At 41.4% G+C, this 21176-nt stretch overlaps 2 protein-coding genes across 2 annotated transcripts; both read left to right on the top strand.

Annotated features, from left to right (window-relative positions):
• The first annotated feature begins 3129 nt into the window (after positions 1-3129).
• Positions 3130-13312, top strand: pttg1ipa (PTTG1 interacting protein a). Its single transcript, XM_012881039.3, has 7 exons — positions 3130-3422; positions 4114-4166; positions 4428-4536; positions 9999-10101; positions 10403-10468; positions 11504-11550; positions 12650-13312. The coding sequence occupies exons 1-7, from the start codon at positions 3335-3337 to the stop codon at positions 12685-12687; spliced, it is 504 nt and encodes a 167-aa protein (XP_012736493.2). The 5' UTR covers positions 3130-3334; the 3' UTR covers positions 12688-13312.
• A 2395-nt stretch (positions 13313-15707) lies between these two features.
• On the top strand, positions 15708-20118 carry sumo3a (small ubiquitin like modifier 3a). Its single transcript, XM_012881041.3, has 4 exons — positions 15708-15849; positions 16914-17042; positions 17796-17867; positions 18015-20118. Exons 1-4 carry the CDS (start codon positions 15829-15831, stop codon positions 18075-18077), a joined length of 285 nt encoding a protein of 94 aa, XP_012736495.1. The 5' UTR covers positions 15708-15828; the 3' UTR covers positions 18078-20118.
• The last annotated feature ends 1058 nt before the right edge of the window (positions 20119-21176 follow it).

The following is a 21176-nucleotide window of genomic DNA, read 5'->3' as shown; positions in this document are numbered from 1 at the left end:
ACTTTCACTATACACGGTTTTCTCCTAATAAGACACTCAACTAAATTAACTTTTCGATAATCTTCTGATCTACTGCAATGCCCGTGTGTAAGCTCCAGTTTGTGTTTCCAGCCTGGTTATGAACATTTCAGCTTAGCAATTTTATTGTCTATATTATATTACCATTGTATAAGCCCTCTATATTACCTGTCCTTAAATGTGATATCTGAATTGCTGCTGTGTGGGTGAGTGTAATAATGATTTAAGGCAAACTGCTGGGAAATTGGAAACAAGAAAAGAGAAGGTGTTGTGCTGAGTGTATTCTTGGAAAATCGGATGTATTTATATGACCACTTTTGGCAAGGAATGGTGTTGTAATTGTGAGTTTGCGTAAGGAAAAAAAAGCATGGGATTTTAATGGGAGCCTACAGAGCTTATTTATTACTCTATGTATTGTATGTATTGTAACGTCTGTTTGGAGGAAACTGGAACCATCCTGAGCCAGTGGACTTTTACCAGTAAAAGGAACCAGTGTTTTTTTTTTTATATGGCCCATTTGGGCTGTTGCCCAGGGCACCAATACAAAGGGGGGCGGTCTAGACTTTTAAAGCGCCAGTTTAACCTTTTTTTTTTGAGGGATGGTAGAAGGAGGGATGCTAATCCTGCAAGAGCCACCACTGAGAGGAACAGGTGAAAGGAACATGTTGAGGACGCGTGTGTGTGTTTGCTCTAATAAGTTATGGAACGGGTCTAATTAAGTGCACTGCAGCTAAATGGCAGCATCGCTAACATGTATTACCTCCAGAGAGCTAAACAACCTAAAGCAAAAAGACTTCTATTAATGCTAAAACATGGTCCAACTGTTTTGAGAAGTTCGTTTGACTTATATTCTAACGGACTTTCTGTGGCAATAATAGTTTAGACTCCAAATGCATTTATTTTTTTGGGCTTTTCACACAAGATATTTCAGAAAAGAATGTGACACATGTGCTGCTTATCCGAAGGGTCGCAGTGTGCTGCGCTGATAGAAAGATAAATAACACTAATATTGGAAATTTAAGACTTTCTTGTTAGAACACCCATAAAGATTTTCATGCAGTTTTGACAAGTAATGTAGTCAACACTCAAATAAGCAAATAATATCAAAATATGCAGCTTTAGCTGTAGGTGTAAAATCACCTGAGGGGGAGAAAAACTTCTGAAATTAAACACAATAGTAATCTGAATCTTCTCACTAGTTTCAAGTAACTCAGGCTAAAGCATGCTCAAAAGTATGTTAAGTATGATTTATTAAGCCATAATTTGGGAGCAACCTGGAGGGGATCTGTGTCGCTGATATTACTGATTTAGTGTGGGGAAACTCACCCCTGCAGCTGCTGAAATGTGATCAGCTTGTGGAGAAGGGGAATTGAAATTAAAAGTCTACAGTACCTGATCACAAATCTGTCACCAAGGGCAACTTCATCACAAGGGCTCCTGTTATCAGCCGCAGGCGGCCAAAGCTGGGCCCGTCATCCTGTCCTGCTTATTATCATCATTACATTGTGAATCGTTGTGCTTGTTGAAAAAAAAAAAGAGAAAGAGAGAGATGTGTGTGTTGTTTCCTTTTTTTTATTTGTAAATGGCTTTACAAAATTATGCTTTAATAAATTATTGGAAACTCTGATCTGTTAATGTCTCATTTTTGCACTTGATAGATAAGAAAAGGGACAGAGGAAGAAGTTTCAGAGTGTTTTCACTCTGCAGATTAAATGAACCAGATATGACATGTCAAGTACAGTATTGGAACAGTTCATACTGTAACCTTGCAAGAAGACTTTATCCAGATTACAATTCCAGCAGTTTCTGTTCTTAATTCAACTCAAAGCTCATATATCTTGCATTTCAGAAGTATTTATACAGAGCTTTTTGGCACTATGACAAACTATAATCACAAATCACAGAGGATTTTATTGGGATTTTAAGTGAGAGACTTACACAAAGTTGTGGATTATTGTGAAGGAAGAAATTAGTACAGGGTTTTAAACTTATTCTTCTTGCGAAATAAATATGAAAAGGTAGCATCCCAAGATTCCCCCCCCTCCCAGAGTCAACATTTTGTAGAGCCACCTTGTCCTTTAATTACAACTGCAAGCCTTTTGGGTATGTAGCTACCAGTTCTGCAAAGCTATACACTGAAATGCTTGATATTCTAGACTAAAGCTCAGACAAACTGGGCATTATTATGCTCTGCTCTAAACCATCTTATTGTAGCTCTGCTCGGTCATTTTCTTGCTGGAAGCTGAACTTGCAGACACGTCTCTTGCAAACTGGATAGCTTTCTTTCAAAACCAGGTTTCTCCCTGAAGTCCATTATGCCCACTGTGGAGTGCGCAGCTAATAGTGGTTCTGTTGACAGATACTCCCACCTGAGCTGTGCATATCTGCAACTCCTCCAGAGTTACCATCAGCCTCTGGGCAGCTTCTCTGGTTATTCCTCTCTTTGCTGTCAGATTAGATGGAAGGTCATGTCTTGGTAGGTTTGCCATGCTCTTTCCATTTTAAGGATCATCCATCTATTCATTGTATGAACCATTGAGAAACCAGGAACTTCTAGACGGCTTGCTGCAAAGTAACTGTTAACTACTGGGCCATTAGCTGGTATGTTATTTCATGCCCTAACACTGTTTTAAATGGTTCCACAACTTTCTTCCTGACTCGACTGCTGTGTTCCTTGGTGTTTAAGATGCTGTTTGTTCACTACCAAGTCTCTGATGGCTTCACAGAATATTGGATTTTGCTGAAGTACACACACACGTGGAGTCTAATTGCAAATTAATTTACTGCTGAAGACAAAAAGGCTCTGGGTTTTCTTTAGAGGAATCAGAATAAAGTGGGATGAATACAAACGCAGACCGAATATTTCTGTTTGTTTTTGTTTTGTTTGTTTTTTCTTATAAACAAACAAACTGATATGTGACCCATATATATATTTTTTTCATTCCTCTCGATAATTATGCTGTATTTTTTGTTGAGGTTTTACAAAAACTCTTGCGTTAAGTAGCACCAATTTCTGCTGACGTTGCTATCTAGGCATTCTTTCTACAAAATACTTTAAACGTATTTCGAAATAAATCCTCCACTCCACCTTCCCTTCCTCCTGTCTGCGCTGCGTCACGGCCGTGCGTCACAGCCTTTGTTGCGTTTCCTTCTCGGTAACTTCGCTTTTCGGGTTTCTCCTGTCTGCCAGGAGCTGGCTAAACTTTTTTGTACTTTCGGGCTCTCGTGTGTCTCGCGTCTTTTGAAAAAATAGAGCTCGTTCAAAAAGAAGAAGGAGAGGAAAAGTGCGGAGAACCTGCGTTGTCGAAGCTACTGGATGATGAAGTGTTTACGGATTTTCCTCCCGGCTCTCCTTCTTGTCTCTGCTCTGGCCACAGTTCTGGCCGAGTCCGCACCTAAGGACGGTAGGTATGGAGACAGGTGACCGATGACATGTGAAATAACGTCAAAACTCAGCTGCGTAATTCGATAAGAATTAAATTAAGAATTGTTGTTTTTGAAACTTAAAGTCGTTGTTGAACTTTTCCTCGAATTGATGTTTGCTCAGCACTTTCGCTTGTTTAGAGCCAGTTTTTAAATTCTGGGAATAATTCAAGATCATTTCTCTCAACAAAATGAACTGACAACAAAAGTCTCCTTTCTGCTTATTTACACTTAAACACAAAAAAAGAGGGATTTTACTTGTAGCTTCCCAAGTACGCTATCTCCATTTTCAGCCCTCTTCCAGCCTTTTGGGTACATATTTGTCTCACTAAGGAGACCAGCGGTAGTATCCATAGGCTTTATAAACCTCAGTCTTACAGATGCATGGCTACACATACACAATTCCTGCCTGTTTACTCTGCTGTCTCCATAGAAAATGTCCCAGGGAGCTTAGCAGTGGTTTAAAAAAAAAAAAAAAAAAAGCACCCTGAGAATAGTTACAGGCCTCATTTAATCTCCCCCCACCCTGACTGAGAGTTTTCAGCTAAACAGTGTAACACCAGAGTTAGTTTGACTTCCCCTTTTTGATCTAGAATGGTTTCACCATTAAAAGAAAATCCTTTTTTTTTTCTTCTATCAATTAAATAAATGTTTTCTCTCCACCCCCAACAGTGTGTGAGACAAAGAATGGGACGAGCTGTGAGGAGTGTCTGAGAAATGTGACGGTGAGTCCAGATTTCTGCTCCTATACTCTCATAATGTCTCTACAGGGTGTTTTATGCAAGGCTGATAAATACATGTCCAAGGTGCAGGTACTGTAGCTGGGGACTCGTCTTCCACCCTCAAACCTGTTGGACTGGTTTGAGGAGTAACTGATCCGTGCCCGACTTACCCCTCCCATTCTGTGTGTTTTTGTCATGTAGCTGAACATGAGACTGACCTGAATACTGTTTGACTATGGATCCCTGCGTGTGTTTTGTTCGCAGTGCCTGTGGTGCATCAAGACAAAGTTATGTGTAACGTATCCCGTGCGGACCATCCTTCCACCCCATTCCCTCTGCCCCCTGGATGACGCCCGCTGGGGCCTCTGCTGGAGTAAGAACCGCGGTTCATGACTGTATTTGCTGCTTGTTTTAGTGAAAATCACATTTAAATCACTGCGCTGATCTGCAGCTTTCATACTCGTTTGGTGAATCAAAAATGTTTAGAAGCTTTTTATCTCCTGCAATGTAGACTTGCCGGTCAGGATTACTTTCACTGTCCTGTAATGTCAGCACTTTTTGATGGGAAATGTTTATTATTTTTCATTGATCATAGCATATACCTATGAAAGACTGTAAATACTAGTTGATACTGCGTCATCGGATTAGGATTAGGCATTGGCCAGTTTAGGAACACCAAGGTTTTATTAAGAGGTAACGGTTTCAGTACTATTAGGATTTTTCACAATACTGCTCCTAAAACTCAGAGTAGATTGAGATACCTGAAAGAGTTTTCTCTGGTTTTAGGAACCAGACAGTTTTGTCAGTTCAACCTCCTAAAGAGCTAGATCTCAGTCCACCTAACGCTGTTAAAATGTCATTTTTGTCCATCGTTCAGCACCTAAACAATCTGAATAAAGTTTAGAGTCTTAGTTTGAGCTAGAGAACTTTCATTTATAAATCATCTTTTAAATAAAGTAAAATGCTTCCATTAGCCTATTGATTATGTCATCTACCTTTGCTACCTTTGGTTTGCCAGCTTATTGACTGCTGTTCAGATTTCCCTTGTTCACTTTGCCCTAACAACCTGCATGTCGAAGTGGCCAAAACCTCAAAAAGAAACCTTCGGTTCACAGGTTTCCTTGTATTAGTTGTCAGAAATAAAAAAAAAAAAGTGTGTAATTTTAAACATAAAATTTTCTCATCAAGACTGCGTTCTTAACTGAGGCCGCCATCAAAGTATATACCCTATAAGGGTTGGTGATCTTTTTTTTTTTATATATTCTGCTTAAACACATCAACTGACTAGATCTTTAACTATGCAGTTAAAGGACAAGCGCTAGGCTTTTATTTTTCATAGTATTTTAGAAATTATTACTTTTATTCAGAAGTGACTACATGCATTGAGCTGCGACTTCATTACTTAGTTTATCTCTGCTGCACTTGAAAACTCTCTCTCCTTGCCTCCGTCAGACTGCCGGGCAGGCACAACTTGATTATGACGGGGAGGGGACCGGCCTTTAACTTGTTTTGCATTTATAAGGCAAAGCGGAAGGCGTCAAAGCCAAGTTTAAAGCATGAAGAGAGGCAAATATTATTAATAGCGGGTCTCCACGGAGATGGACTTGTGCGTCTGCAGCAGTCTGAACATGCACACTATCACAAATGCACAGCAGTCGTCAAGGGTTACCCTTAAAGGTAAATGTCTCAACCCCTTGGAAAAACAGCAATGTTAAATTTAACGTTGTCCAAAAAGTGGATGCCACATATCGACATGTTCAGTCGCCCCTCCTCCACTATTTCCTGCCGACTAGCTGGCTGAAGCAAGGACCACTGCCAAGCTTAGCCAGATTTCTGAGGGAAACCCTGAAGGGTGAGTGTAAATACTGAGCTGGGGGGGGCATGGCCAGCTACAGTTTATTTTTCGTAGAAGTGACAGAGTCCTAAAAGCAGCTCATTCTGAAAGGAGCTCAACATGAATGGAAATGAGGAGGTGAAATCTCATTATCTCAAACGAACATGTTTTGTATAGCCATTAGACCTATCCTAACATGTTTAAAAGAAAGCATAGTAGGTTCCCTTTAAGATTTTAACGTTTCAAAATACAGGGTTGCCGTTATGGTGAGGAAAGGAACTGAGCGCAACTCATTCCTCTTATTTGTGTTTCAAAACCCTATTTTGGCAAGCTAAGGGTGGTATCTCCAGCTGACTCCAGGCTGACTAACTGAGCAAAAGCCTGGCTTGGTTAACCGGCTAAAATTAGCTTATTCCTTTGTTGTTTTATAAAGAGAAACAGGGGGAAAGTATAAACTGTAAAATAAGGTCATTAATTAATACATTTTGAGAGTATTTTTTTTTCATTCCAGTGTATGCATGAAAATAACCAAGATATGATGTGGGCGGCATTTTCAGAGGTTTTCATCGTATATTTGTGTTGGATTTCCCTCCAAAATGAATTCATCACCCCCTGCCTAATGCATGCACCAGGTTCTTAATGATTAACTTCCAAAGCCACAGTGTTTTTGCATAAACCAGTTTCTCCTTTGAGAGCCAACTACTCTTAATTATGTTCAAAAGAAATGATTGTCACTCGCTTGCCATTTAAACTCCCTTGTTGTGCCTTTAGAGTAAAGGTGCTTTCATTGTTTTGGCTGATGCTTTAGGCCATTAAAGTATTTGCAGACTGCGTTGTTGTGGAAACCCCCGTCATGTAACCAAATAAGTGCACGGCGGTGCACAATGAGAACAGAGAATTGACCTTAGATGAATCAGATTTCACATATTAATGACATATTCAAGTTCTGTTTAAGTCATACAGGTTTTAAATGCTCTTTGGTTATCAACTTTTTATTTAGATATTTTTTTAAAGGAATTTTCTGTTGGTACCTGTATTTCACTTTTGCACGCTCAGGCTTATGTTAAGTCATGCATTGGTTCATCCATGTTGCTGAGCTCGTAGTGAAGTTTTCCTGAGTTCATGTCAGTGGTAGTCACAGTGAGGTTGCAAACTGTTTCAACATGAGTTACTGCGGCTTTGTAACCTTTTCAAGACTGCTGGATGTCAATCACTGTCTCTCATCTGTTGTTTGATCGCGGCATGATCTCCTGCTGTTTGAGATCTTTTAGTCAACTCCATGTTCTAAGAATTTCTTGACTTTTTTTTTTCTAGGAAAGGCAGTTAATTTGGACTGAATTGTTAATGTGGTTAACTGTAATTTATTTCACGTAGGGGGCTCGCTTATCATGTAGAGCGAGGTTGGTGCGGATAATTTCCTTTCCGCTGATAAATGAAACCATTTAACAACAATTCTTGCATTTACTTTGATTATCTTTGTCTCTAATCAAACCTTATTTGACGACCTGAAACCTTTAATTGTGACCAAAAAAAAAAAAAAAAGCAGAAACAAGAAATATGTAAAAGGGCAAATGCATTTTCCCAGCAGGGACAGGAGAGTGCAGAAGCTGCACTGGGAACTAAAAGTTGGTATAGTTGTTGGTTTTGCCTGAAGTATTAAAGAAAGTCTCTCTTCTACAGATAAGTGCATTCTATGCTAAATAACGATTTATTTACACCTAATCCTGGTGTTTTATTTTTTTATTCTTTGTGAGAAAACATCTGTGACGTTGAGTGATCATGCTCTTAAAAATGACACCAAAATGTGCTGTTTGCATAGTGCTTCAGCTGACAAAGGTAGAGGTCTCCATCATATTGAATTTCATTTACACATCCTAAATTCTGATTATTAGTTCCCTGTATCAGTGGTCTCCAGTGTTTTTAAGGGAAATGAATCATCATTATTACTACTTTCATTTACAATTGTTTTCAGCATTGTAGTTTATGTTATATTAATTTCCATGACTGAAATCAGGGAAGTTGTTAAAAGAACAAACGGCAGCGGGACCTTGCCTGAACTTATCAAAAACCCGTTGAACGCCAAAGTTCTGCAATAAGGACGACCACAAACCCTCGTTACGGATCGCTTTGCCCTTCATACACAGCGATCGGCTGGATTCAGCAGCCCTCTGTGCTTTCAGCTCATCTTCCTGCCGTTGCTAAATTAAAGGGTTTGGGCTTTCAACTAGCACCCTTCACCTGCAGGGGATTTGACCTTGGGGATTTTCCCAGTCCTGAGCTCTGTGTGTTGCGGTTCGTCAAGCACGCCGTCTTAAAGCCCTCGATACTTTGACCACAAAGTTGTGCACTCTCTGCAGGATGCTAGCTGCATCAGGTTCTACTGATTCTCATCAGGTGTTTGTCAAATCAGACGGACACCAAACGATGGTGCAAGATATCTGCTTTGTGCACACTGCAAAAAGGGAACTAAAAATAAGTAAAATGTTCTTGAAATGAGTGTATTTGTCCTCGATTTGAGCATGTAAATAAGATTATTTGCCAATGGGATGAGTATTTTTACCCCTAAAATAAGATAATTAGATATACTTCACTTGAAATAAGATGATAGAGATAAATTGTTCCTATTTTAAGTGCAAAAATGTTATTCCATTGGCATATAATATTATTTACCTGCTCAAATCAAGGAAAAATACTCTAATTTCAAGAAATAATTTATCATTTTGAGTTCTATTTTTGTGTCTGTGAACACTAAACAGAGTTGCTTCTGCTGTCTTTGTGCCATGTCACACCTCGTACACCCTTTACAGTTCATAGTTCTTTTAGGTTTATCACTGCCTTCTGAGCTGGAGCGGGGACGTCATAAGCAGATGGGCTTAAATCGGAGGCAACCGGACTTTGGCCGGGGGTCTTCTGGAAATCTTTTGCCACCTATCTAGGAGTCTTTGTCGGTTCTGGTGGCTTGCACTTGAGCAACCTGTAGTTGGATGTGTCGGTGTCATGTTGATGCAATAAAGTTATGTTCTAGAGCAAACCAGAAAAGTGAGAGCAACTTGCAGTCTGCAAAGAAGGCACTTCATACCCCGCCCCCCCCTTACAGGGCACAAAGCGTTCCCCCCATGCCAAGAAAAGGTACTACATAGGCAGTATTTGCTTTGAGACTGATGATGGAGAAGCACATAGAGGGTCAGAGGGAGCTGCATTGTGTGTTTGTAGATCTAAAGAAAGAACATGACTGGGTGCCAAGCGAGAAGCTGCGGTATTGTATGAGGAAGTCTGGAGTAGCAGAGAAGCATGTTAGAGTAGGTCAGGACGAGTATGAGGGCTGCACTGCAAAAAGGGAACTAAAAGTAAGTGAAATTTTCTTGAAATCAGTCTATTTTTTCCTTGATTTGAGGAGCTAAATAAGTCTATATGCCAATGGAATAAGTTTTTTGCTCCATCATCTTATTTTAAGTGCAGGATGTCTAATTATCTTATTTTAGGGGTAAAAATACTCATTCCATTGGCAAATAGTCTTATTTAGCTCCTCAAATCAAGAACAAATATACTAATTTCAAGAAATCCTTACTTACTTTTAGTTCCATTTTTGCAGTGTGTAAGACGGTAGTGTGGTGTAGGTGTGACAGAGGAGATCAAAGTGCAAGTGGGACTGCATCAAGTCCCTCTTGTTTGCTGGGGTGATGGACAGGTTGACGGATGAGGTTAGACGGTAATATCTATGGGCTATGATGTTTGGAGATGACGTTTTAAGAGCATCAGTGAGAATGAAGGAAGAGGTGTCCAAGACGGAGGTGAGACTAGCTGTGTTTAGAGACGGTGGCACTGACGAAAAGACAGGAGGCAGAACTGGATGTAGCAGAGATTAAGAATTTGCATCTCTTTGGGAGGGTTGTGGATCCTATAGATCAGGAATTGCCCATATGATCCTTTTCTATGTCTGACAAACAATATATGTTTTTTTTCAGTGTGAAGATGTGTAACAGTTGCGTTGTTCCTTTTAGTGAACTTCCAGACGTTGATCATCACCCTGTCTGTGGTTGGTGGTGTTCTCATCATTGCTCTGTTGGTCTGCCTGTTCTGCTGCTGCAAGTGTGAGAACTTTGGGTGAGTAAATACTGGCTTTGTTTGACTCTGGGACAATGGAACAAGTACCGATACTTTTTTTTAATTTAGTATATCATATTTTGGTTGGTTTATTTTACAATGACACTTGTAATAAGATATCCAAGACAGTAAATAGGCCTTCCAGTTATGTGTTGGGTATTGTGGAAGATTTGTTTCAGATCTCGTTTGGGCCTTATTGTTTCTACTTCCAAGTGTAGTTTATTTGGTTCAGCCTTAACACAAAAATGTGTGCGTTTTCTCATGACTTAATTACATTTTTGTTCTCGTTGCTGTGTGTCAGATCCAAACGATTTGAAGCCAAGATGCAGAAACAGGCCCAAAAGACGAAAACCAAGCAGGAGGAAAGGTGAGAATTGATATCGAAGAACACTATGTGAAGTATGAGACAGTCTTTTCTACTGTGGCTGTAAAGTATTTCAAATATCTGAGTGAAGTTGCCAAATTGTGTTTTTATTCCTTTCAACTCACGGAAATGAGCATAATTATTTTTTAAGTGCAAATGCCTTGCAGGAATATTCACACCAGTTAGAGTTTTTCATATGTTTACAACCCCAGCCTTCATGTGTTCTTAATTTGCCTGAAAGACAACCATAAAGTTGAGCATAGTTGTCTAGTGGAGGGAAAGTTTTCAAAGTGTATAACAAAATAACATGTGAAGTGGGTCGTGCATTTATATTTAGCCCCATTTACCACAGATTCTTAGTAGGGTTTACTTTTAGACTTTGGCTGAGCCATTGTAAGAGAGAGTATGTGTTAGTCTAACTGTTGTAGCTTTCCTGTTCCTTTTTTAAGAAAAAATATCCCCACTGCCTGGTGCTGCCACTACAATAGTTTTTAATTGGGCCACAATCTAAAATTTAAGTATCATCTCAACCAAAGTTTGGGGTATTATTTTACTAACCTACGCTGCTTTAAACGTATCTACAACATTGTCCCTGGTATTCTTTGGTCTTTAGGATGCTGTTTGCTCACCAACGTTCTCCATCTATCTGTACTGGTTTTAAAATAAATTTCAAAATCTATTTTGGAACCATTGACATCTAATGACAGATATTTTCAGATGATTTTCATCAGCGTGAAGGAGGCTGAATACAAATGCGTAATTTTTTAAGTATTTATTTCAAGGATGTATACTTTTTCAGAGGCCATGCCGCTTTTTGTGGACTGTCGTGCCAGCTGCTGCTGTTGCTCTGACGGTCATTATCTGCATCAGGTTTCTTGCATAACGCGTTGCAGAGGAGGGGGGGAAAAAAATGCAAATGTTATCCTGTTATCAGCCCAAACTGGTTTTTATGAGCATGCGACTTCTGCAACTTCTAGACAGGCTGAGGAATGTCATGAATTTCCTTGTGGCTCATGGAGGGATGTTCTGTGTCTACAGGAGAGCAGAGATGAATCAGAGACACAAGGAGATCAGGCAGAAATATGGTGAGTTTTCGAGAAGCAACCTTTTCTATTGTTTATGTCAAGATTGGAGAAACCCAAGAGAGGCAGTTGACCATTTGTCTTAGAACGATCTCTTTGGATCATCTTGGGTCTTGGGTACTCTCTTATGCTCTCTCACCTTCAGCTTTTTATAGGATTTAGGTCAGTGGACTGTGGTGGCTATGGAAGAAGTTTGTGTCTAAGCCATTACTATTTTTATTTGACCATATCTTTATCCTTTTAAATCACCCAAGTATCAATTTCCAGTTTACTGTCAGAGTCCACCAGATGATTTTTGTATAAGTTGTCTGGCTCATCTTTGGATTTTTGGGAGCCAAACGGGCCCACTGTGCCACAGGTCCTCCTTTGCACCTAACACCGAGTATAATGTGCTTTCCCACATACTCATCATGTGTTTCATCCCAGATCCAACCTGGAGCTTTGTCCAAAAGCTCAATCTTAGTCCAAACTGACCAAAGCACACAGCTCCATTTAGAATCCCAGTGGAGTTTGACAGACTATATGTTTATGTTTGCGATGGTTGGACAGAAAATACTTTGTTTCTGGAATCCTTCCTAAAAAGCCACTTGATGTGTAGTTTGTAATGTGTTATTTTTTTTGAGTTTCAGCAACCTCAAGATGCCACTCTCTAACATTGATTGAGTTTTCTTTAAACCGCCTTTACCTCCCTTCTTGCATGGTAGCATGGGAAATGTGGTTCATAATTCAGCCTTGCAGTCAGTGTTTTAAATGGAAAGGACTTCTGTATTATATTTATTTTTACAAGGAAAACAAAGTGATAGATTACTAATTAGAAGTCCTCTGATTGACTAAACAAGTAAATAAAAAAATACAGATGCTCAATATACTGATTTTAAAGAGATTTTTATAGATTTCCAACAACTCTACCACCAAGGAGTGTGTTGGCAATTGAACTGGATGGTTAGATTTTAACTCTTCAAACTTTCCAAATGTTCATGGGATCAAAGAATTGACTCCTTTCAATTTTTAGAATCATTTTCATGAACAGGATTCATTTCCTCAAACAGCCTTTTATCAATAACAAAGGCATTGTACTTAATGTTTTATTTTTTCTTTGTAGGACTGAGTGGGCCAAACCCATATGCAAGATTTTCCTGAGATCCACATCCGGAGCTTTTTGAACCTAGGACAAAGCTGATGATCTGTAATTTGTTTTATTTTAGCAGCGAAAATGTGCATGATCCAATATTTGATGGAAACTCAAACAATTAAAAATTAAAAGTAGTTTTCTGTAGGTGGCCTGGTGTGCTTATAAGCTGATGAATGAGTGAAAGCCTTCCACTGAATATTAAATGGACACATGTGGCTGCAAGCTGTTTATCCAAATCAGACAGGTTTTCTCTCTGGTTCCGGTTGTTATTATTTATTAGTATTTAGCTATTGGTCCAAAATGGAAGTCATTTTAGGTGTTAAAAGATAATTTTCTTCTGCCTAAGAAAATTTGTAACTGCACAGTTTCAAACTTGCTGCTGTTTTTAAAACTAGAGACTTTTTTTTTTTTTTACTATTTGTGCTTTATCTTATCTTTCACATATTTCTGAAAGCCACGATGATTGTGTTGCTGCTTGTTCCTTTTAGGAATTTCCCTTTAACATATTCATAATGTGAGAAAGCTTAATCGCTGATGCATTTTAGATCATAATCGCCTTCAGTCTGCGTCACCCTTGTTTTACTGCTGTTTCTGTATCATATGCTGTTACAATCCTAATAAAATATTTTACTCGTTTTTGTTCTTGCTCTGTTCTGCTTTTGTTTGTATTTAAACCAATTATTATTATTATTATACTGCTCAAAAAAATAAAGGGAACACTTAAACAACACAGTTGGCAAGGCCCCACCAATAAGGGAGTGGTTCTGCAGGTGGTGACCACAGACCACTTCTCAGTTCCTCTGCTTTCTGCCTGATGTTTTTGTCACTTCTGAATGCTGGCAGTGCTTTCACTCTTGAGACAGAGTCTACAACCCATACACTTGGCTCAGGTTGTGCAGCTCATCCAGGATGGCACATCAGTGTGAGCTGTGGCAAGGTTTGCTGTGTCTGTCAGCGTAGTGTCCAGAGCATGGAGGCGCTACGCTACCAGGAGACAGGCCGGTACATCAGGAGACGTGTAGGAGGGCAAAAACCCCTGCAGCAGAACCGCTACCTCTGCTTTTGTGCAAGGAGGAACTGGAAGAGTACTGCCAGAACCCTGCAACATGACCTCCTGCAGGCCACAGATGTGTGTCTGTTCAAACGATCAGAAACAGACTCCATGAGGATGGTATGAGGGTCTGACATCCACAGGTGGGGGTTATGCTTATAGCCCGACACCGTGCAGGATGAGCCAGAGAACACAAAGATTGGTGAATTCACCACTGGTACCCTGTGCTCTTCACAGATTAAAGCAGGTTCACACTGAGCACATGTGACCGAGTCTGGAGACACCGTGGAGAACGTCTGCTGCTCGCAACATCCTCCAGCATGATTAGTTTGGCAGTGGGTTAGTCATGGTGTGGTGTGGCATCTCTTTGGGGGGCCTCACAGCCCTCCATGTGCTCTCCAGAGGTAGTCTGACTGTCGTTAGGTACAGGGATGAGATCCTGAGACCCATTGTGAGACAATATGCTGGTGCTGTTGGCTCTGGGTTCCTCCTAATACAGGACAATGCTTGGCCTCATGTGGCTGGAGTGTGTCGGCAGTTCCTGCAAGACAAAGGCATTGATGCTGTGGACCGGCCCGCCCGTTCCCCAGACCTGAATCCAACTGAGCACATCTTGGACATCATGTCTCGCTCCATCCACCAACGCCACGTTGACCAGGTGTTGGTGGATGCGTTAGTCCAGGTTGGAGAGGAGATCCCCCAGGAGACCATCCGCCCCCTCATCAGGAGCATGCCCAGTCATAGTAGGGAGGTCATAGGCAGGAGGAGGCCACACACGCTACTGAGCCTCATTTAGACTTGTTTTAAGGGCATTACATCAAAGTTGGATCTGTCTGTAGTGTTTTTTTCACTTTATTTTGAGCACATTCAACTATGTAAATAACTTAGCATTTAATAAGAATATTTCATACATTCAGATGTAGGATATGTTATTTTAGTGTTCCCTTTATTTTCTTCAGTAGTATATTGTTCAGTTAGCAGGGCAACCTCACCCTTGTGCTCTAAAAAGAAAGTTACAGAACCACTAACCCGCATGTTTCAGAATTGGGATTTCTTTTTTTTTTTATCTGGGAGAACCATCTGGGTTTTCCTTGAATTTCACTTACAGGCAACAACTTAACATCCTTTATTGTAGGAGATCTTAAGTGTTTGTCCATTTTATGCTTTAATCTCATGTAAAGACTAATATAATTACTTTGTTTATTACATTTTTAGCTAAATTTAACCACAACCTTTTTCCACAGTGCCTTGACCTCGAATGCCCCGTATCCAAGCAATTACTCTGAAAACGCTGTTTAAATTGTGCAGTCTTTGCTGCAAGGATGGTCCAAAAATGGGTTGTATTATTTGAAAAGTGTCAGACCAACAAGGACCGCCACATATTTCTAGAACAGAAACGCAAATCGTACAATCAAAAGTCTTCACAGATACATATCTGCAAAGTGGGGCATGCATTTTTATTCAGACCCAAGTCAACTGTTGTAGACCCACCTTGTGCTATAATTGCTGCTGTGAGTGAACTTTTTGCCCATTTGTCTTTTGCAAAATACCCAAAAGTCGGTAGCTTAATAGAGTCCAACGACTCCAAAGCCCTTTTTTACAACATTCAGACATTCACACTCTGACAGTGATAAAATACAAACCCACAGCTGCCCTGGGGTAGACTGACAGAAGCGAGGCTGCCATACACCCGTGCCTTCTGACTTGCCCAAAGACACAACAACTGAGGTTGGAGCAGGGGATTGAACCAGCAACCCACTGGACAAACTCCCTAACTCCTGCGCCACTATAACGCCTTCAATTAATTGCATTCAGGTGTTTTATTTGTTTTCAGCACGAAAGATGCTCAGCGGAGGCCTGAAAAACGCTTTTTTCCCCCTCAGATGCGCGCGACCGAGGTTTCTGCATGCGTGCGCGCCCCCGTGTCCGCGCTTCCGAGATGAGGGAAACCACGTGTCCCCATCTCGACCAATCGTTTATTCGTAACAGCGGTCCGGAGCGCGTTCCCGTCCGCGAGGAGAACATTGGGCTGAAGGCGGCAGGCAGACGGTTAAAGGCCGGCATCGGTTCGCTGAGAAACCCACAAAACCTAACCGAGATGTCAGAGGAGAAGCCGAAGGTAAGGCGCCGAGGCCCGCGGCGGCTCGTCCGCAACGATGGCTCGGTCGGAGCTGGTGCAAAATCGCCTCGCGAATGTGCAACCTACAGGCCCCGGGGTTTGCACGTTTCTCCAAAATCGGCGCAGCGTTAGTGTCGCAAAATGAATGGGAAGCCGCACATCCATCTGCGCACTCTCAGTGAGCGCCGAAACGACACGAGCCGCGATGGGAAGAGTATAAACGCTCTCCTGCTAATCGTACCCTTTTAACTATGTTATTTATAAATGTGTGGGTTACAGTATGTTTCTCTTGCCGATACCCCCCTCCTCCTCCCACCTCTTTTGTCGAAAGGGTCACACGTTATCTCCGCAACGCCGCAAATGCCGCAGCTGCAGTTAGCGCCAAAAGAGCGCAAAAATGGCTATGACGCACCCGTTTAAACCCCGGCGTTGCGGCGGCGTGTTCATGCTCGCCTCTCTCGGGGTTCTGGTCGGACCAGGACGGGACAAAGCCAGGCGGTTAGCGCCGTGTAGCCGGCTGCTAAACTTCCAGTTGATCCCGACGGACCGCCGGTGTGCTAAGCTAGCCTGGAGCTAGCTGTGCTAACGTTAGCATCAGGAAAATACACCGAGTGGCCTGATTTAACATATGGCGTTGTCGGCTGGTAGTCTTTAATTATTTTTATTATTATTTTTTTTTACATTTATTTATGTACTTTTTTTGTGTATTCCTTTTCATGTTAGGCGTTATCATAGAAATATATTAAATATATTCAGGTCTGTTGTGGCCCAAAATTGCAAATACATGTTCAAAGATGACAGCCTCTGCTATGATGAGCGTCAAACTTCTTGAAGCAAGCTGTTCCAGAAGCGTCAAAAGGGCCAGATCCTAAAAAAAAAAAGAAATACATGAGTAATGATTTGATGCAACATCTTTGTTTTATGCCACACAACCTGCTGCTGGTGCTGCTTTAACAGATTTCTCATCCCCCTGCCTTCAGCGCCAGCCACGCGTTTCCACTGCAGCCCGACTGGGCCTAATTTGCATTGTTTTCGGGGTTCTGACTTGGATGTTTGATCTGCAGGAAGGAGTGAAGACAGAGAATGACCACATCAACCTCAAAGTTGCGGGGCAGGATGGGTCAGTTGTCCAGTTCAAAATCAAACGGCACACGCCGCTCAGCAAACTAATGAAGGCGTACTGCGAACGACAGGTGAGCCGCAGGCCTGGTTGGCTGTCATAATGTACATTCAACACTGCACTTGGATTTTTCCTATGTTGTTCTTATGTCACATGGACATTAGAGAGAGAAAAAAAGCCAACTCTTGTATTTATTTTACATTTTTGCCATTTAGAATCTGCATACAGCCCCATTTACTCCCGTACCCCTAAATAAGTCCAGTGCAACCAGTTGCTTGCAAAAGTAAAGGAAGCTTCAGTTCTAGAAGCAGCCAAGTTGCTACCAAGTGGGGAAAACACCAAGTAGCAGAAAACGGACTCCGTACAGGGCCCTGAATGCATCGTCCACCACAGTGAAACGTGGCGGCGGCCTCATGTTGTGGAGGGGCCTTTCTTTAGAGGGGACTGGGAAGCTGGTAAAAGCTGATGGGACGATGCTCTGTGCTAAATGCTGGAGAATCCTGGAGGAAAACCTGCAAGAGGCTGCAAAAGTCTGGAGGGGAGGGTTGGGAGCTAAGTTACAATGGAAGATCTCTAGAAGTGCAAAGATGTAAAGTATTGATTCTGGGCAGATCGATACGAACTGATGTCACTTTTCAAATCCCAGCACAATCGTTGTCGTTTGTAGTTGGGATTTGACACGATCTGAACAAATTTAAACGGTTATGATGAGCCCTTTTTTTTTTTTTTTATACAGCAGGTACACTGAATGCCCCGTCAGCCTGTCTGTGCACACCTACTTCAGCAAATTTAGGTTATTTACCTATTGCCCCGTCTTCGCCTGCAGGGTCTTTCAATAAGGCAGATCAGGTTCAGGTTTGATGGCCAGCCGATCAACGAGACGGACACACCGGCACAGGTACCGTTATGAAAAACTTGTTTTAATTTTATTTTTTTTAACGCAGATTTTTCTGCACTATAAAACTTTTGCTGCTAAATGTATTGGGACTGTTTGGTCCTTTTTGGGGTGAGGGCATGTTTTAATTTGTTGGTGTCCTCCTTACAGCTGGAGATGGAAGATGAAGACACCATAGATGTGTTCCAGCAGCAGACTGGCGGGTGTTGCTAAGCCCTACCCCCCCACCTCACTGATGGCCATGTTCAGACCGTGCCCTCAACCACCTTCACTGTCCTTCCCTCCTTCCCCGTCTGCTCCTGCCAGCTTATTGTCATAATTATTATTATTATTATTATTATTGACATGATTTTTTTTTTCTTTTCAAAGACATGTCGGTGCTCCTTAGCTGTTCATGCGCTGTCTTAGTCTGGGCTGAACTTCAGAGTTTTCGATCTTTGCAGCTGGCCGGTCAGGACCATCTTCTCCTCTCTGGCGCTGCAGATTGTAATCGGACCAACGGCTCACCACAGAAACCATGAGGCTCTGCAGGGTTTTTTTTTTGTTGTTTTTTTTTGTCCAATGGCCGCAGTCAGTGGGGCGTTCAAGTGTTTTGAAGAGGGGTGGGAGAGAGAGAGAGAGCACCGGTTGAACTGGACGCCCACCTGCTTGCTATTACACATTGCTTCCCTCCTACCCCCCCCCTAAAAAGATGTATTTTAGGTATCTTTTACATTTTAGGTGCTTCTGCATTGTTTTTGTACTTCCTGTGACCGGTTTTAAGAGGATTTGTTTTTTTTCTTTCTGTATAGAAATCTCCAAGTGGGTGTTAGATTAGCTGTGAGGTTAAGAACAATACTCCCAAAGACAGAACATCTGCTTCTCTGTAAATGTAACGTTTCTCTAATTGCAGGGTGAAAACGGTGTCGTTTTGAGGCGTTGCGTTAGATCGTTAGTATTCAGCTCCCTTGCTCCTACGTAGAGAACAATCTGTTGTACAGGTTGCCATTTGCTCAGGCGAAATGCTCGATCCGGGGGGGGGGGGGCGCAAAATGATACGATGCCATCGAAGTAGGGTTAGATTTGGCCGTGTCTCGGCGACAAATGCATCTTTATCCTTTTTCTCTTTTTTTTTTTTTTGGGCTATAAGTGAAAGTGATTTGTCCCTGTGATAGAGGACTGTGGGCGAAAACAACCGAGAAGTTGTTTTCGTTGTCGAGCAGCTTCCAGTTTGAGCGCGAACACCCATCCAACGCAGAAGGTTGTAAGCACATTTTTATTTTTTATTTTTTTTTTACGATTCATCACCCGCTGAGATGTATTTACCAGAAAAGGGGTAAAAGAAAAGATGTGTCACAGAGAGTGGATATCTAAGAAGTCTCCTCGATCTTCAGAGTGAGACGTCCGCGCGTCGCAGGAAGTTCCAGCCAGCGGCGTCTGGGGATAAGCGCGACGGTCGCACACTCGCTCGTTCTTTCGTAGTTCGACGCAAGGTTGGATATTCAGGTTCAGAGTCAAACGAGCCGGGCGCTTTTGAAGCAACCGAGAGTCTGCAGGAAAGCGAGCCCGTGTGGATTCGCCTGGAGCTTTACGTTGGCTTTTATGCTTTAACGGTGGTCAGAAAAGGAGTTGCTTTGCTAGTTTTTGTTGTAACTGATTATGCTCAGTCTCATTTTGATCACGATATCTAAATAAACGACAGCAAACTCCCCCTTTTTGTTTCCTCTAGCCTGCCAGAAAGCCATTTCCTATTTTATATCAAACTTAGCCTTCATCTTATTCAGCTGTATTTTTGTATGCATCCTTTTTATCAGTTGAGTAAATGACGGTATCCATTAATAAACAAAACGTTCTCCATACTGGCCGCCTACTAGTTGAACTCTTACTGTTTTAGGTTCACAAATGACTCCTGGACATCCGCCCCTCTTCGTTGAACGGGCGTGTTAGAGGAGGGGTAAAGTCTTTGTGTGGCACAACGCTTTTTACTGGTAGTGATTGTGAATTTGCCTTTCATCATAAATTATAAGAGCACATTATTATCAGTAACCTACAAATCAGCCTTCCACATTCTCGGCATTTTAACAAATGGGTTTATCTGGACAGAAGTCGTTTTTTTTTTTTTTTTTTTTTTGATTTTCCTGGGAGGCAGGCTGAACTACACTGTTATGACGAATGGGGTCCAGGTTCTCGTCTTGTTTGTTTTTCTCTACTGATTTGTACATTATTTGTTGTCTTTTACTACTGTATACAATAAATATAGTTTGGTACTCAGATACGTTGTCTCATGCTTCATTGTTTTTATTTTATTAAGCCGGTTACTAAAATCTTCAGCCAACTATAGTTCCAATTTGATTCATTCTGGTTTATTTTGTATACATTGCTAAAAAAAAAAAGGAACACTAATATAATATCCTAGATCTAAAATGAAGTTTTTTTTAATTAAATACTTGGTTCTTTACATAGTTGAATGTACTGACAACACAATCACACAAAAGCTATCAATGGAATATGAGGCTCAGTAGCGTGTGTGGCCTCCACACAACGTCTAGAGATGCTGGTGAGGTGGATGGTCTGAGTGTTCCCTTTATTTTGAGAAGTTTAATTTTGTTATATCGTAGAGCAACATAAACAACTCATAATAATCAAATGGGGGAATTTATTCTAGTAAATTTTATAACTCTTTCTTGAATGACGAGTGCTTTTGTATTCAGCCCCGTTTACTCGGATAACCCTAAATAAAATCTAGTGCGACTGTTTCCCCCTAAAAGTCTCCTGTGTAATTTGATCTCTGCATGAATGTATGTCCAGCTTCTCCAAGGGCGTCAACTGTGATCACGAAGACGGCCTAAACATGCAGCCGGATTTATTTATTTTTGGCAGACTCCATTCATCGATATGGCTGAGTTAATTTCCAAAGAGCAACGGGCAAACCCTCTAGCCTGCAGATGTGCACAGCTGGGGGACTGGTACCCCCAGAAACCTACACCACACTTTACAGATTGTTAAAGAATTGGGAAAATCATGCATCAATCTCATCTATGCCCACCCTCTTCACTCTTATTACCATCCCATCAGTTTTGTAATTTTCCACTGTACTCATACTGAATGTCTGCTTGATAGTGAAAGTTAGAGTTGTCTTAAAAAAATAGCTAAATGCACTCACTGTGCAGTCTTGTTTTTTGCAATCCAGAACCACAGCAAACCTATTTGCTATTGATGTGTTTCTGGGTCTTGGGAGGGTCACGATTCCCAGATTCCCACTGAAGTGTAAAGCAATGACCACCAGGTGGCAGCACTGAAGCACGCCATCAAATCCGGACAGTTTTAGTTCGT

Source organism: Fundulus heteroclitus, chromosome 19 (assembly GCF_011125445.2).
Source record: "Fundulus heteroclitus isolate FHET01 chromosome 19, MU-UCD_Fhet_4.1, whole genome shotgun sequence".
Taxonomy (NCBI): domain Eukaryota; kingdom Metazoa; phylum Chordata; class Actinopteri; order Cyprinodontiformes; family Fundulidae; genus Fundulus; species Fundulus heteroclitus.
The sequence above is the reverse complement of the archived record's forward strand: the minus strand, read 5'-3'. Positions and strand labels throughout refer to the sequence as shown.

Coding starts and splice junctions, on each gene's coding strand:
- sumo3a (XM_012881041.3), top strand. CDS start 15,829: ATGTCAGAGGAGAAGCCGAAG. Junction 15,850..16,913: donor TGTCAGAGGAGAAGCCGAAG/GTAAGGCGCCGA, acceptor TTTGATCTGCAG/GAAGGAGTGAAGACAGAGAA. Junction 17,043..17,795: donor AGGCGTACTGCGAACGACAG/GTGAGCCGCAGG, acceptor CTTCGCCTGCAG/GGTCTTTCAATAAGGCAGAT.
- pttg1ipa (XM_012881039.3), top strand. CDS start 3,335: ATGATGAAGTGTTTACGGATTTTCCTCCCGGCTCTCCTTCTTGTCTCT. Junction 3,423..4,113: donor CGAGTCCGCACCTAAGGACG/GTAGGTATGGAG, acceptor CACCCCCAACAG/TGTGTGAGACAAAGAATGGG. Junction 10,102..10,402: donor TGCAAGTGTGAGAACTTTGG/GTGAGTAAATAC, acceptor GCTGTGTGTCAG/ATCCAAACGATTTGAAGCCA.